Genomic DNA, 16,669 nt, shown 5'->3' on the forward strand with positions numbered 1-16,669 from the left:
TATCTATCTATTCTTCTATGGCCTTCTAGTTTCCTAGAATATAACTCTTTGATGATATTTCCCATGCTTGACAATTTCAGACAGAATACAACAAGCTCTTTCCTTTTAAAGAGTTTAAATGGTTTCTTGAAGAATTCAGATAGTATGCAACTTAATGTTTTTCAGGAAAAAAGCATTAATTTTCTATTTTACCAGAACTAGTTTTCTCTTCCCTGGAAAATGCATCATCACATCTCTAGCAGTACAATTTTATTCCCACCCCTCCCCTCCCTGCTGCATGGTTGCTGCATGACATCTTTTTAGACTGTAGGCTTTGGCCAAGCATAGAATTCCATCCAGACCCACAAATGCAGTTTGCTCTGCTAAGAAGTCAGATCAGGATAACAAATGGAATGAGAAACACATGGTTTTACTTTCTTCAGTTTTTGATACAGATCAAATAATCCATAACAAAGTGATTTCCGGATTGTGCCATTTATGTGGTTTGTATATGCTTTGTACAAAAACATAAGGACCTAGGGTTCAGCTTCAGCACTTTCAGATGGCAAGCAGGAATTTTGCTTGCTGTCATGCTAGGCTGTTGTGGAGAACTTCCCCACCCCACCTCCTCTCCCAGTATCCTGACCTCACTCCCTCACCTGGGGCTACCACAGATCACAATGTTAAGGGACAGCTGGTTGGGTCTGTTGTCCCCTGCAGGCTAGCAGGTGATAGTAGTCAGGAGTCCCTAACCTCTCTGTCCTTCAAAGTCCTCATCAATATGATCCTGAGGACCATCAAGATTACTAACAGGTAATAAATGTTTATCGAGTGCCAGCTGTATAAAACGTGTGATATTCTCCACTGGGGGACACAAAGTGAAATCAGGTAAGTTCCCTGTCTTTGAAGAGGCTTACAACTAAGCGTGCTGGGGAGGCAGGAGATGGGTAGGGGGAGATTCATGTTTGCATGTAGAGATCTAACCTCCCATGGTTTTCCTTTTACAGACATTTTCCTATACCCTACATTTTCCTAAAAGCCATAAAAATGAAAAGACCACTGAACCAAGGGTGTTTTTATAAGCACCAAATATCCAATAATATTTTAAAATTTTTTTTAACTAATTTTTTTTGCCAATATAAATACATCTATTTTAGATTGGCTTCTACTAAACAGACAAGGAATATAAACATATAATGAAAATTAAAAAGTGTTAGAGATACAGGTGGAAATTCAAAGATAATTTGTCAATTTATTAGGCTAAATTACTTTCAAATTCTTTTTTTCGCTTTTATCCTTTTACAGTGCTTAGAGGAAAATTTATACTTGTAAACACCTATATTAAAAATAAGAAAAATATCAAATCAGTAATGTAAATGTCTACCTTAAGAAAATAGAAAAGGTAGTACAAACTAAACCAAAAGCAAGTATAAGTAGGAAATAACAGAAATTACAACAGAAATACATGAAACAGGGAATTAAAAAACAATAGAGAAAATCAACAAAACCAAATTTGATTCTTTAAAAAGATCAACAAAATTTGCAAACTTTTATCTAGACTGACCAAGAAAAAAGAGAGAAGACTAGAATTACTAAAATTGGAAATAAAGTAGGGGCATTATTACATTGTCATTATGGCTTTTTGTGGTGGTAAGATTTAGTTTCTTCCTCTTTCTCATGTGCATTTTTGTTCTACAAGTAGGTTTTGTTCTTTCTTGTGTATTCTTGGTAGTGCTTATCGTTTTTCAGATTCCAGGTGCAGGACGTCCCTGAGGATTTCTTCTTTGAGGGATAGTCATGTGGTGGTGAACTCCTGCAGCTTTTGTTTGTCCAAAAAATACACTATTTTTCCCCATTTCTGAAAGATAGCCTTGCTGGGTATAGTATTCTTGGCTGGCAGTTTTTCTCTTTTAGTATTTTGAATATATCACCTCATTTTCTTGTGGCCTGTAGAGTTTCTTTTGAGAAGCCTGCTGCTAGTCTGATAGGGGCCCCCTTATAGGTGACTTGATGCTTTCCTCTTACTTCTTTTAAGATTCTCTCTTTGTCTTTGAGTTTTGCCAGTTTGACTATAATGTGTCTTGGAGAGGATCTCTTTGGGTTGACTCTGTTTGAGGATATTTGAGCCTCCTGGATCTGAAGGTCTGTGTTTCTCCTCATATCTGGAAGTTTTCCATTATTTCATTGAATAGGTTTTCCATACCTTTTCCTTTCTCCTTCCCTTCTGGAACACCCATGATTCAAATGTTTGTGCACATAAGGTTGTTTGCTAGTTCTCATAGATTTTCTTCATTTTTTAAAATTCTATTTTCCTTCTTTTTTTTTTTTTTTTTTTTTTTTTGTCCACCTGGGTTATTTTGAAAACGTTATCTTTGAGATCAGAAATTCTTTTGTCTGCTTGTTCTAGCCTGCTGCTTAAGCTTAACATCAGTTGTGTTTTTTATTTCACTGAGTGAATCTTTCAGTTCTATGGGTTCTGCTACATTCCTTTTTAAGGTATTAATCTCTTTGTAAACTTTCTCCTTCATATCCTGTATTTTTTTTCTTGTTTCTTTATGCTGTCTAACTGAATCTTCTCATATTTCATGAGTTACCTTAAGATTGTTGCTTGGAATTCCTTTTCAGTCATTTCAAGGGTTCCTGCTCTATGGGGTCTGGTGTTTGAGAATTACTGAATTCTTTGGTGGTGTCATATTTTCTTGAGTTTTTGTATTTCTGGTATCTCTGCATTCATGTCTGGTTATCTAATAGAGCAGTTGCTTCTATTACTCTGGAGTGGGCTTTGAGGACAGAGATGTCCTCTTTTTTTCCCATTCTCCACTGGTGACTCTCCTTGTGTCAGTGTAGTTGAATGTCTGGTGACCTGCCTGCATGGTGGCTGTGACTGTTGCCATTGCATCAGGCCACTCTTTTGGCAGCCATGGCTGTGGCAGTGGCTGTGGTGGGCCATCTGCGCAGAATTGGTGTTTTCAGCATGCTCTCTTGCCTGCTTCCAGGTGGAGGGGACTGCAGCCCTCCCCAGTGTTATTTAAAATGTTAAAATTCCAAGGTGATCCTGGGATCAAGGATGATGTCTCTTGTGGGCACTTTTCAAAGGCGGCCCCCTCTTCCTCCTATGCATTTCCCCAGACAGACAGCTGGGGTGGCTGCAGAAATGACATCACGCTCCGTTCAAAGGATCGTGGTTTCAAGTGGAAAATGAGCGGGTGGAGGGGATAAACTCTCAAGCATCCTGTTTTCAGGTGAATGTCCTCAGTGTTAAAGAACTAGGGCAAAGAAATCTGGAAAACAGAATATGTAAGGCAGAATTATTTCTGAACAGCACGGGCAACATTTCCCATTCTGTTCCTGGCAATATGCTTCAGGTGGGCAGAAGTGACCCAGCAGCGCTCCAAAGCTCTCTCTGTGAGTGAATTAAAAGGGGTAGGAAAATGAGGAAATCCTATTTCTTTCCCATCGAGATGTGTGTCCACCAGTACTTCTCCCAAGCCAATGGTAAGGAAGGCTGCCTTGCCTCCTGGGAAAACGGCATCATGATTTAAAATGATGCCAAGAAAGCCAGTCCCACTAAAGTCACAGCCTAACTGGCTAAGGATGTCTGGATTGCCCCCACCCCTACCACTGGCAAGGTCCAGCAACACCAGGTGAAATGGCAGGGAAGATGTCACGTTCGACTTTATAATCTAAACATGAGCATCCTGGAGACTCTGTTCAAATCTGTGTGTCACAAACACCGAATGTTTTGCCGAGCTACATACAAATTCTGAACAGGAGGGCTGTGCCTGCTGTGCCCTCGCTGGCTGCTGGCTGCTCCTCAGGGTCTCGTGCTCAGTCCTCCCCAGTCATCCGCACATACTGCTTGACACCATGGCTCTCCAGCCAGGGCACGAGCACGTCTTCCTGTTCCTCATTGCAGCTCTGTCCTTACATTGAAGACTGTCAGCAGAAGTATGATTTTGTTTTGATTTTGGTGAGGGCGAGAGAGGGTGGGCTGCAGACCTGGGACAGCCAGTCCCAATCATTCAGTGCCAACTTGTTTTTAGACTTGACTCAGACTAATGGGTTTGTATCTTTTATTTAATATACAATACTCATATTTCACTGGGCTAAATGAGGGATCCTGCAACTCAGGACTCACGTGCACAATGACCCACGGTGTGGTGATAGAAGGAATGGAAGTCTGGGAGAAGTGCCCTGGGGACCAGGAGTGGGGGCTGAAGGAGGAGCTCGTTGACAGTGATGCCTCCTGTCACATTTTGCTGCCTTGACATGCTCAAGCCTGGCAGCTTTGCCTCCTCTCGTCGTTCTCAAAGTGCTGGGAATCCCATTACATATTGCACTACTGCTGTCACTGGAGATTTTGGTGGCATGTTTACACAGAGACAAACAACCTGTTGATCTGCTCCTGTGACATCATGTGTGTCACCACTTTGTGGCAGGAGAAAGTGCACTTGTTTTTGGAAGGTGGGTCTGGTTTATCTTCACATCCCAACATCAACCCAGTGCCCAGAACACAGGAGTGTCAAATAATGAGGTGGTGAATGCATTGCTGGTCTAGAGTCTTCAACTCTGTGCTTTGTAATTGTTGACATTAACCTTAAGATTTGAAAACATAGTGCTTCACAGTAATTCGCCTGACATTGTCAAATTATAGTCATGGTAAGAATATGGACCATATATTTATAAAGCGGCTTTACTTGAATAAAAGTCCCTAAATGGATTGAGGATTAAGTTAGCTGCCCTGGAGATATTTTTGTGTCATTTATATCAGTCTACTGGTTGCATTTTATCTTTGGTAAGTATTTTCTCCAGATAGTGAGCAGTGTTTGCCAAATCTCAACACCTGCTTTTTTTGTAGATATTTGTTGATAACTTTTTCTTTTCTTTTTGATCCCAAAACTCTTTCATAAAGAGCAGACTGGTGTATATGCTTATTCACTATAAAGAATTTTGTGGTCATAACGTATATCCTAGACTAGACCTCAAAGATATTATGATTAAAAAGGAGTATTTATTAGATTATTATGGTGTGTTTGTGTGTAGGAAGAAAGAAGTTGAAAAGGAATGATGGAAATTTTTAGTTTCTCAGGTATATATACACACACACATATACAGATATTTTAAATTTTTTATAGTGAATACATATTACCTTTTAACTCAGGAATAAGCTAAAACTAAAAAGTGAACCTTGTTTATGATGCAAAAAGTATAGTTGAGAACTTGAACATGATACAGATAAGATGCTGATTTAATTTATTGCAGATCCATGTGTTTTCAGCCCTACTCTTGATGAGGAAGATGTTAAGGCGGGTTGGACTCAGGCAGTCTACCTGGTGACCAGCTCTTTCCTCTGACGATCACCTCTTGGATGTACTTGCTGCCTGTGGCTCTGGCCACAGGGACCAGGGACAGTCATGAAACCCACTGCAGCCCAGGAGAGTCCTCCCATGGCTCAGCTCCAGGGCTACAATGTCAGCACACTCGTGATTTCTACCTGGCCTTTGTTTTCTATGTGTGTCTTGTAGGTAGCCTGGTAGATTCGTCTGGTCATATCCTGATTCCTGAAATCTATGACCAGGTGGCTCCTCTTACAGAAGAGGAAGAAAAAATGTACAAAGCCATTGATCTGGACCTGGAAGAATACCGGAATAGCAGCCAGGTTGAGAAATTTCTGTTTGATAGCAAGGTAGGGCCATGAATTGATGGATAATCTGAAAGAGGAATGATGATAATCAACCATATTTTCCCAATGTGTAATTTATTGGCTGGTGTTAATCTGAGCATTTTAGAATACAAAGCAGGTGTTGATTCCTGTGCAGATTTTGACTTTCACAGCCACTTTTCCATGGTCTAGATCAACCAGTCCTTTTTCTAGGGTCCAGTTAGCACTGGCTTCTGGCACCTAACTGTAAGCAGTTACTCATCTCACAGCCATGCTTTTCCAAAGCAGTATGTTATCTTAAATCCTACACCCGCCTTCAGTCAGTGAGCTGGTTTTCTTAACTGTTCAAAGATTGAGAAGAGTCTGAGATTATCCCAGCTCCAAGACTTTTAATTATCCATTTTCCCAAATAAAACCACAAGCTTTAGGGGTGAATCTGTAAGTTAATAAAACCCATAAGCCAAAAGCATTCATTGCTGGCAACTTTAGATTTTTTTTCTTTTTCCTCCTCCTCCTTTTTAAAATGCTTGCCTGCTAAGGTGTGTGGTAGCTATTGCTGATTCTTGGGGGAGCTGCCAAGAGAGGGAAAAATCACGCTGGGAAGAAGAGGTAGAGTGTATTTTTACGATGTTTCTTCTCTCGGACTAGCTCTATGATGGCAACAGCAAGAAAGAGAACTGCTCACACAGCTGAAGAATTCTTTGAAGTTCTTTGAAGCCTGAAAAATAAAATGCATTTAGCACACAAGTTGTCATTGTGACAATGGGGGATAGAAATTTATGATTGAGTCCAAATTTCTTCAAGAGCCCCTTTGCTATTAACTGCAGACGACAGAGATCGGGCAACGAGGGGCACCCATCAGTTGGGAGTGGCTTGGGCAGGTGAAGGCAGCAGGGCACAGGGAGAAGGCTCCTGCCCTGAGGCGCAAGCACACCTTGTACTATGGTTCAGACATTTCTCAGGTGATAATGAATTTGTCACTAATGGTGTCTCAGGTGTATAGAAGTTGGTGATACAAGCAATGCAATGAGTTTTAATTAAACATTCTTTGGACACTTTTCATTTAGGAGGAATGGCTGATGCACCTGTGGAGGTACCCATGTCTTTCCATTCATGGGATTAAGGGCACATTTGATTCACCTGGAGCTAAAACTGTCATACCTGGCTGAGTGACGGGAAAGTTTTCAATCTGTCTAGTCCCTCACATGAACATGTCCATGGTGGAAAAACAGGTAAGGCATGTTCGTTGTCACCTGCCCAGCAGCACCATTCCTGAGCACTGCATGTTGCACTTCAGTGAGCAGTTCAGTTTTCACCACTGTGAAGTATCATTGTTACCAACACAAAAGGGCTGGAACGAATGTCAAGAAGCCAATAACATTTCGTTCAGTAAATATCTCTTTCTTCAGTTACATGCAATTACAGAAGTCAGACAAATAACCATCAGGAGTTGGAGTGGTGAAAAATTTTTAAAAATTCGATGGGAGGCATGAAGGCAATATTGGTTTCACACACAGATGGTGCAGGCGGCTGCCTGTGCCTGGACAGAGCTGGGAAATCTCGGGCCCCGATCATTTGGTGTTTCATGATGTCTGAAATCAGCACTTTGAAAGCAGCCAACTTTAAAGAAAATGTTGTCTGGAAGGAGTTATACGTCTAAATTACCAAACTATCATCAATTTACCTCAAGTTAGTTTAACAGAAAGTAGAGTCTTGAATAAGTGAGCTAAAGAAATAGCTCATCCCAGCCCTCAGCCACGCGATTCCATTGTCTTTTGTTAATTACATTCCACACGAGTGTCCCTCCCATTCCTGCTTTCCCTGCCCACTGCCTCCCTCCCTTTCTCTTTCTACTCTTTCTCTCTTCTTCCTTCCTCCTCCTCTTTCCTTCCTCCCTCCTTCCTTCCCTCTTTTCTGGACGTATTATGCCTCTTTCTTACACCGTGTAAAGTCCACGAAGGCAGGACCTTCTTTGATTTGTTCATGGCTACATCTGCAGCACATAGAACAGTCCCTGGCACATGACAGATGTTCAGTAAATGTTTGTTGAAGGAATTAATAGAAGAAATATTTCTGAGTATAGGGTTTTCCCCAGGAGGAGTTCATAGCAGCGACTGAAAAAGAGCAAGAGGAAGGGAGGGATGCTGAAATGAGTCTCCTTTATAGTTTAGTCTGGAATTACTCCCACTTTTTAGAAATTTCCCAAATGCTTACTGTTCCCAGAATATTAATTAGGGTATTGAAAGTCCAAAAAGTGGGATATTCAAATGAAGAATGCTTAATTTCATGCTTGTATTATGTTTTATAATTTTCAATGAACAACATTACTCAGACACCTCTCTGAGTCAGATGCTGGCGAGAACCGCTTGGAGGACAGGACTGGAGGTTGTAGGGTACAGGGACAGAAGGCAAGCAAGAGCAAGTGCTCCTCCTGCTGGGGGCACCCCAGGGCTTCCTGCTCCCAGCCCTAAAGAAGATCTCTCTCTGTGCCATGCCCTCTGGCAAAACTAAGGTAAATCACAACACTCAAATTTGTTAGATTGGGATTTCAATCAATTTCTCCATGAAAGACTATATTAGAATCTATAGATGAAAGACTGTATTAGCAAGTGACTTGAAATTCTCTCTTACTATTGAAAATGTCACCTTTTAGGTGACCCGGCATCTTGAAGATGTATTCTCTGAAAGAAATAGTTCCAACCAGATGACTGTTTCTATGGCATTAGGACTACACCTGTGGATCACAAATATTAATGATACTCAGTATCTTGCAGCAAAAAGAGCGATCAGAACAGGTGGGACCTTAAGATATTTTGATTGGCCAGTTTACACTGGGCCCAAGGGTGGCACTGGTGGGACAGTGGATAAAGCAGTTACTTTTAAAACTCAAATATTGGCCCTCCTTTCTATAAAGGGTGTGTTACTGAACACACACTATGTACAGGGCTACCTCATGTAATCGTCCACTTTGCAGAGGAAGAGATTAAGGCTTAAAGAGACAGAGTAATTTGCTGAAGGGAACCCAGGTAATCAGTGGCAAAGCCAGGGTTCAAATTCAAGTCTGGAGACCTGAATTTTGGGGAAAATGATAAACTAGAAAACCTCTAGACCCTCCTGAGGCAAAACTCATGGACCTGTCGGCCAACATACAAAAACATCCTCTCAAAAATACAGCTTAACTTGTATGGAAATAAGGGAAATACTTTGGGGTTACAAATGGAGAAGCTGAAATCTAGTGGAGGGGACAAGTGGATCCTGGGCTGCCTGTGGGGACCTGCTCTTCCGGGTCACAAAGAATCCGGGGCTCGGACGGCCTCGGCCCAGCATGGAGTAGGGAATTGAACATGAGACCCACGACACAAAGGCAGGGCACTCCGTGTACACACGTGTGTGTGTGTGGGGGGGTAAGTGTAAGCTTGCCCATCTTTGCTTGGGATTTGGATGAACACAGGCCCCCTGAGAATTTTTGACCACGGATGGACCCATCCTCACACGGGTTTGGGTCTTTAACTCCGCTTTGTGTGTGATCCAGTTCTTCCCAGTCCCGGGCTGGACTGCCAGGCCGATGCAGACTCCAGAGTGCCCTGCGGGACACAGCCCCATGTCAGGTTGCGGGAGACTTTCACAGAAAGGCCCCTGGAGATGAGCTTGCCATGTACAATTACAAAACACAGGAGAAACCCACTTCCATCTGTCCGACAGTGTGGCCAGTGATCTTTGCACGATGCATGTTGCTCTCCAGAAGGCAGCGTTGCTTTGCTCGCAACTCTCTCAGTGGCGCCTATTGTCCACCCTGCATTTCCAAGTCCTGGGCAGGTTCTTGTGGTGGGAAGAGCAGTGGGCACATGCTGGGGCACTGGTGGGGGAAGGGAGAAAGGAGGTCTAGTCTCTTTGGTTTCTGCAACAGGAGGGGGACCCTGACAACAACAGCAAAATGGAAGCCCCTCCAGAAGAAGGGGGACATTTCGGTCTCCCCAAAAGCTAGGTGGGAAAATACTGACGTGTGTTTATATGGATCTACAACATTAGATGACAGCTGAGGCCGGGGGCCACACTGCTAATAGTGTCAGAGCTGGAACTGGAAGCCTAGACCTCCTTGAAGTATGACTCATTACCAGGGCTGTCAGTACAAAGGATGCAGACATGAAAAATTAGAGAACAAGCCCAAGACTCAGAGCCATGCTTTTCTACATCGTCATTCCCAGTGCCCCCAATTTTAGCAGGTATTTTGCAGGTAAAATTTTGGAGTAAAGAAGAGAGGAAGAGGAGTTGGGAAGGACAGTTGTATGTTTGAAATGTCAAGGTTAACAATGATAAAGGAGTCTGAAATGCTCTTGCAGGAATGCATCAGACACGCTTCAGACTATTTGTGAGCTAATCCAGCTCTTCTACCAAGACACTTCACCTTATTAACATTCACGCCCTGCTTGTGAATTAAGAAGAGGTGAAATGTCCTCCTCCATTTCTTTTATTGTCCACTCCCACCCCGTCACTGGCAAGTTGTCCTCTAAGCTAGAAGGTTTGAACACATCTCCTCTGGAACCTGGATAGCAATTAAAACTGTTTCGTGGGATATCTTGAAAGTTGGGGAAACATTGAACATTCAGGTGATAATCGAGTACAGCTGTTTACCTGCATGTGTGTTACCAGGAACCCCTCAAAAGTTCCACTTCTACAGTATTTAATTCATGCAGGAACCATAAAAGTAGGCACAGTGTTTGGGTTTTGCCAAAATGCATGACCTCTTCCAATCCGAGAAAACATCAGACAAACCCAATCAAGGGACATTTTACAAAAGAGCTGATCAGTACTATTCAAGGGGGTCGAAGTCATGACAGACAAAGAAATACTGAGAAACTGAAACAGACTAGAAAAGTCTCAGGAGAAGCAGTAATAACGTGCAGTGTGAGATTATGGATTGGATCCAGGAATGGAAAAAGGGAAAGACTGGAGAATGAGTTCTGGAGTGTAGTTAATACTATTGAACTGATGTTAATTTCCTATTCTTGATCATTATACAAGAGTTATATAAGAATTTAACATTAGGGAAAATAGAGTAAAGGATATATGGGAATTCTCTCTGTACTATTTTTACAACTTTTCTAAATTCTAGGTTTTTCTAAAATTAGTTCAAAATAAAAATTTTATTACCAAATATATATATATGTATATATAATTTATATATATATTGGCAGCTGGCTGGTACCGGGATCGAACCCTGGACCTTGGTGTTATCAGCACCATCCTCTAACCAACTGAGCTAACTGGCCAGCCCCTAAAAACATTTTCTAAAGTAGGAAATTGTAAAGAAGGCATCCATAGTTTTCTTCTTGATGATATTATCTATTTTAAAATATAAATTGCATGATGCCATGGAGCGAGCTTACCAGAGGCACCAAATGTAATGGTAAAAAAGAAAAAGAAAAAAGAAAGAAAGATGAGAAAGATAAAGCAAGCACTACCTTTGAAGAGATTATTGGGGAGAGTCTTGTTATATTCAAATGCCTTCTTTTCATGTGTTTCAGTGTTTGGAACAGAACCAGATATGATCTGGGGTGGATAAACCATTCCAGTTGCCAGTATATTCCAGGAGACTCTCCAAAAGAGTGTGTTGATGCTTCCCCTAGGAGCTGTTGACGATGGAGAACACTGTCAGAATGAGAAAATCAACAGTCAGCTGGTTCCTCTGTGGGGCTAGTTCCTCACTGCAAAAACCCAGGGTCTCCACATAGGTGATCTCCCATTCAATTTATGTAAGAATGGAAAGTACTTCAGACTGTGACTTAACCAACAGGCCTTTATCGCTCACAGTTCTGGCTGGGAAATCCAAGATCAAGGTGTTTGTTGATTCTGTTCCTGGTGAGGGCCCTCTTCCTGGCTTCAGGCAGCTGCCTTCTCCCTGTGTCCTCACATGGCAGAGAGAAAGGGCCCTGGTGTCTCTTCCTTTTTTTACAAAGGCACCAGTCCTATCAAATTAGGACCTATCCCCTGACCTTATTTAACCTTTGCCATCTCCTCACAGACCCAATCTCCAAATACAGTCACATTGGGGGATAGGGCTGCAACATGTGAATTTGGGGGAGGGGGACATAAATATTCAGTTGAAAATAAAGGATATTTAGGAGTGTTTGATATGTACGCTTATTGGCAGATTATACAAATCTCCTAAGCCTCCCAGACTAGTGAGAAACAAGAAAATGTTTGACTCTGATATCCATTTAATGTCAGTGATAAGAAAACAAAGAAAACAGATTGTTTTGGGATTTGAGTACAGGACCGATTCCCATCTCCTTAATAGTAATGCAATTTTCACGTCGAAGTTACTAAGTGCCTTTCATACTGGAATCTCAGAAATATGTGAAATACTTTAGGTTGAATTTATAACATCAAATCTTCCTGTCTAAATAGTAAAATACTTTTTTCTCCTTCATTTGAATGAAAACTGTAACAAAGCTTCTCTTTGTTTTTCCTTTCATTAGATGGAACTACATAGAGGAATCCAAACTATTTGCTGCCTTTTTCCTAGAGATGGCTAAGCTGCATTAATAACTACAGGTACCTTCCAGTCTGCTCTGACTCACTGACAGACCCCCTCTCCCACATCCCCGGACAGGGACAGAATCTAAATATTCAGCGAATTTGAGTCAAGTAAAGTACATTTTCCCTTCCTTTTAAAATGTCTTGGGACATTTGGACCGATGATAAAATATTTTAAAGGTATAGACATGAGATGTGGTATATCACCCTCTATTGTACACCTTCCTAAAGTCAGGGCTACCTTTGCAACTCGATTCCCCAAGTCCTGTGCAACAGCCGCAGGGCTGGATTCATTGTAACCTTGGAGCGCAAGCAGGACAGTGCTTCACCTAGTTAGATCCTGACCTGCAATTTTATTACATAATCACTCCAGTTGTGTTCTAGCTCCCGAAGTGCGATGACACATAATCTCTCCGTGCAACGACTGTCAGCATTTACATCACCTTTGCTTTTACCTCACTTTCCTTTCATCTTATTAATACCTCACTTTCCTTTCATCTTATTAATAAAAACGTTGGTCTCCACCACTGACTACAACGATTTCCCTGTGGGTTCATTTCTAGAGGAGTTACTAAAGTATGGTGCTGGATTCAACTCCTGTCTCCCCCTATTTATTTTTTCCCACTTCTTGAAAAGTTCTGAAGCCGACATGATCAATATTCGTACTCTTATGCTATTGGGGATTCCTGTGCATAGTGAGTGGGGTTTTTTTTGTGTGTTTTTTTTTATTCCAGGCTTCTTTATCTTTGTTGTGACTGATGCCACCTGATCAGCCTCTCTGCCTCTGTCCCTTTTTCCTGTCCTGTCAGTAAGCACCCACCCCCCAACATCTGTGCACTTGCAAATCTACCACAACAGAATCAATCCTGATAGAATTTTCACCCTGTTGGAATTTTACTCAATGACTACATCTAAATTGCTCAAAGCTTTTAATAGCATCAGTTTTAGATACAAAACTAATCAACTCTGACATCAGTCACACATTCTAAATTTAAACCCATCAGCTAATGCTGCATTCATTAATCATTTTAGTTAACCATCTTGTTTGGCTTGATTGGATTTGATGGTGTAAACGAAAAAAGGAATGTCATTTTTCTGCAGTTCAGTGTATGTAAACAAATCAATTCAGTCTTTAAAAATTCATTATTTAAATCACATTAATGGAGAAGGATTTAAGTGTTTATTAAAAATGTTTCTCTTGATTCCAAATAAAAACAAAGCATAGCACATTCACCTTCAACACTTTCTTTTCTCTCCCTTGGTTCTTGAAACGTCAGTTTAAAAATCTTTCTGTACCACATCTAAAATGACTGGATCGTGCAGTCAGTGACTCAGTTTACTTTGACTCTAGTCACAGAGATGGACCCAACTGAGGAATCAGCCCAGTGGGGGCACTCATGAAAGATTCCATGTAGCATTTACTCTGAAAGCAGGAGATATCACACTCCATGTGTCCTCCAGTGCTAGAGAATTCCAAGTCTTCTTTGTTGAATATTGGCAGGTGTTTGATATTCTGTGCTATTAACCATAGTTTGTGCTCACTGGATGATGCTGGTTGTTGTGGAGTTTTTAGATTCTTTTGAACCTACCTGATGTATTTGGCATTGTTCCCAAGGACTAAAAGTGCAAAAGATTTAGGTTGCCATTTTATATTTTAAAAAGGGTGTTCATATTAGCCAGTTAACAAAAGTTTACTATAAAATATATTGTAACGATTTCTGAGCAATGTAACATTAGTTTTAGGAGGTCACTAAACAATAAGATGTATTCACTGATCTTTATTCCTCTGAATCTCTCTGAGACCAGTTAATTATTCAACTGCCACCAGGAAAGGGGGAGGATGAGTAGTTATTAAGGTTGGGGAACCCGGGAGATTCCAACCCTGGGATGTCAGTGTTTTTCTGTTACTCAGGGTCAGGATGGGTCTCCCCAGCTCTGCCCTCCAGGTTTTCCATCCAACTCTAAGCCATGTGGCTACAGGGATCCTGCTGTGATGTGGAAACCAGAAGGAAAGTGTTTTCCAAGTTCTTTCCATTCAGAATGTAAGAGAATGCTACCCAGTTTTTGGTCAGACCAATTAACTAGTTAAAAGGAGGCAAAAAAGCTGGGGGGGGAGAGAGATTAAAATATTTAAAATTTTTAAAATTCAAAAAAATTTTAGTGAAGTATATGCACATGGATAACAATTATCACTCAGTGTACTCAGGGGTACGTTGTGACATATCAATCTGGAGGGGACTTTATTGTATTGAGGACAATATATCTGATTTAGTTAGTAGATATAATGGATTAAATTTGACGTAGATTGAATTATGTCCCCCCAAACTCCTTGAAGCTTGAATTGTGTCCCCCAAGTTTTATGTATTAGAAACTTGGTACCCACTGTGACTGTTAGGAAAGTGGGAAATCCTATTATGGTAATTGAAAGGTGGAGACTTAAAGAGGTAATTGGATTGTAGGACCGTGCAGTAGTGAATGGATTAAAAATGGTGGTCATGGGTGTGGTTCTGAGGGCTTTAAAAGAAGAGGAGAGTCTTTCTCTCTCTCTGCTCTCTGCTTCTACCGTCTTGCAATGTGAGACCCCTGGGTCACTGTTGCCACCACTAGAAAGATTTTGGACTTCCCAGCCTCAGAAACTGTAAGCAATAAATTATGTTTTCTTTATAAATCACCCATTTGCAGGTATTTTAGTTATAAGCAACAGAAATGGACTAATACAGAAAATGGGCACCAGGAAGTGGGGTGTTGCTTATAACAGATACTTGAAAATGTGGAAGTGGCTTTGGAACTGAGTGTTAAGCAAATGTTGGAGGTGTTTGGAGGACTCAGAAGAAGAAAAAAAGACAAGGGAAAGTTTGGAATGTGTTAGAGACTGATTATGTGGTGGCGAGCAGAATGCTGATAGAAAAATGGACTGTAAAGACCATTCTAAGGAGGTTTCTGATAGAAATAAGAAGTTTATTGAAAACTGGGGCAAAGATCACCCTTGCTCTGAATTGGCAAGAAATGTCGCTGCATTCTGTCCATGCCCTAGGACTTTGTGGAAGTCAGAACTTGAGAATTGTGAACCACAGTATTTGGTGGAAGAAATTTCTAAGCAGCAAAGCATTAAGGAAGCTGCATGGCTACTTGTAACAGCCTACACTGAGTTATGGCAGCAAATGCATGACATAAAGCCAGAATTTAAAAGGGAAGCAGAGCGCAAAGATTTGGAAAATTTGCAGCCTGGCCATGTGGTTGAGAAGCAGAGAGCATTTTCAGAAGAAAAATCTAATGGTGCTGAGAAGACTAGTACAAAGGAAAGGAATTATCAAGAGAAGGGGGAAAAGGTCCTGAAGGGATGGCAGAAGCCTCTGGGGCCAACTCTTCCATTTCAGGCCCACATGCCTGGGGAGACAGAATGGTCTTGGGGAACAGGCCTGAGATGCCCTCCACGGGCTTGCTGCCCAGGACCACCTCAGGAAGCTGCTCCCCACATCAACACCCCAGATGCTTTGGCTGCTTTGGCTTCTTTGGCTGCTCCAGCTATGGCTAGATTGGGCCCAGGTGTGGCTGGATGCACAGCTTTGGAAGATATAAGCCAGAAATGTTGGTGGCCTCCACGTGGTATTAGGTCTGCAGACTTGCACACTGCCAGAGCTGGGAAGGCTTGGGAGCCTCCACCCCCATTTCAAAGGATGTATGGAAAAGTCTGGGTGTCCAGGAAGAGATCTGTCATAGGGGCAGAGTCACCACAGACAGCCTTCACTAAAGCAATACCAAGTGGAAACGTGGGGTCAGAGTTGCAGCAGAGAAACCCCAACAGTGCCATGCCTAGTGGAGCTGTGAGAGTGGGACCACCATGGGGACCCAAGTTACCAGAGTGGAATGCCAGCCTGGGAGAGCTAGTGTGGCTTGAGACCAGGAAAGCCATAGGAGCAGAGCTGCCCAAAGACATGAGGACCCAAACCCCACACCAGCGTGCAGAGGATATTGAACGTGGAGTTAAGGTACCTGATTAGCCAGCTTTGAGGTTTAATGCCTGTCCTGCTGGGTTTTGGACTTGTTTGGGACCTGTTACCCCTTTCTTTTGCCCTATATCTCCCTTTTTGAATAGGAATATGTACCCTATGCTTGTCCCAACATTGTATCTTGGAAGTAGAAAACTTGTTTAAAATTTCACAGATTGGACTTCAAACTTTGGACTTTTGAGTTGAAACAAGTTAAGACTTTGGGGATGAAATGAAAGTATTTGTATATTAAAAAGACCTGAGTTTGGGGGGGCCAGGGGCGGAATGTAGTGAATTGAATTATGTCCCTCCAAAACTCCCTGAAGCTTGAATTGTGTCCCCCAAGTTTTATGTATTAGAAACTTGGACCTCACTGTGACTGTTAAGAGGGTGGGAAATCCTACTATGGTAATTGGAAGGTGGGGCCTTGAAGAGGTGATTGGATTGTAGGACCATGCCACAGTGAATGGATTAAAAACAGTGGCCAGGGGCGTGGTTCTGA

At 41.8% G+C, this 16,669-nt stretch overlaps 1 protein-coding gene across 1 annotated transcript in view; it reads left to right on the plus strand.

The window, feature by feature from the left end:
* CNDP1 (carnosine dipeptidase 1) overlaps window positions 1-12,187 on the plus strand; it is a 33,956-nt gene extending 21,769 nt beyond the window's left edge. The window contains 5 exon segments of the mRNA XM_063076696.1: window positions 5,505-5,665; window positions 6,709-6,873; window positions 8,295-8,436; window positions 11,167-11,311; window positions 12,118-12,187. Coding sequence (XP_062932766.1) covers window positions 5,505-5,665; window positions 6,709-6,873; window positions 8,295-8,436; window positions 11,167-11,311; window positions 12,118-12,187 — 683 coding nt within the window.
* The last annotated feature ends 4,482 nt before the right edge of the window (window positions 12,188-16,669 follow it).

The sequence above is a fragment of the Cynocephalus volans genome, chromosome 13, assembly GCF_027409185.1.
Source record: "Cynocephalus volans isolate mCynVol1 chromosome 13, mCynVol1.pri, whole genome shotgun sequence".
Lineage (NCBI taxonomy): Eukaryota > Metazoa > Chordata > Mammalia > Dermoptera > Cynocephalidae > Cynocephalus > Cynocephalus volans.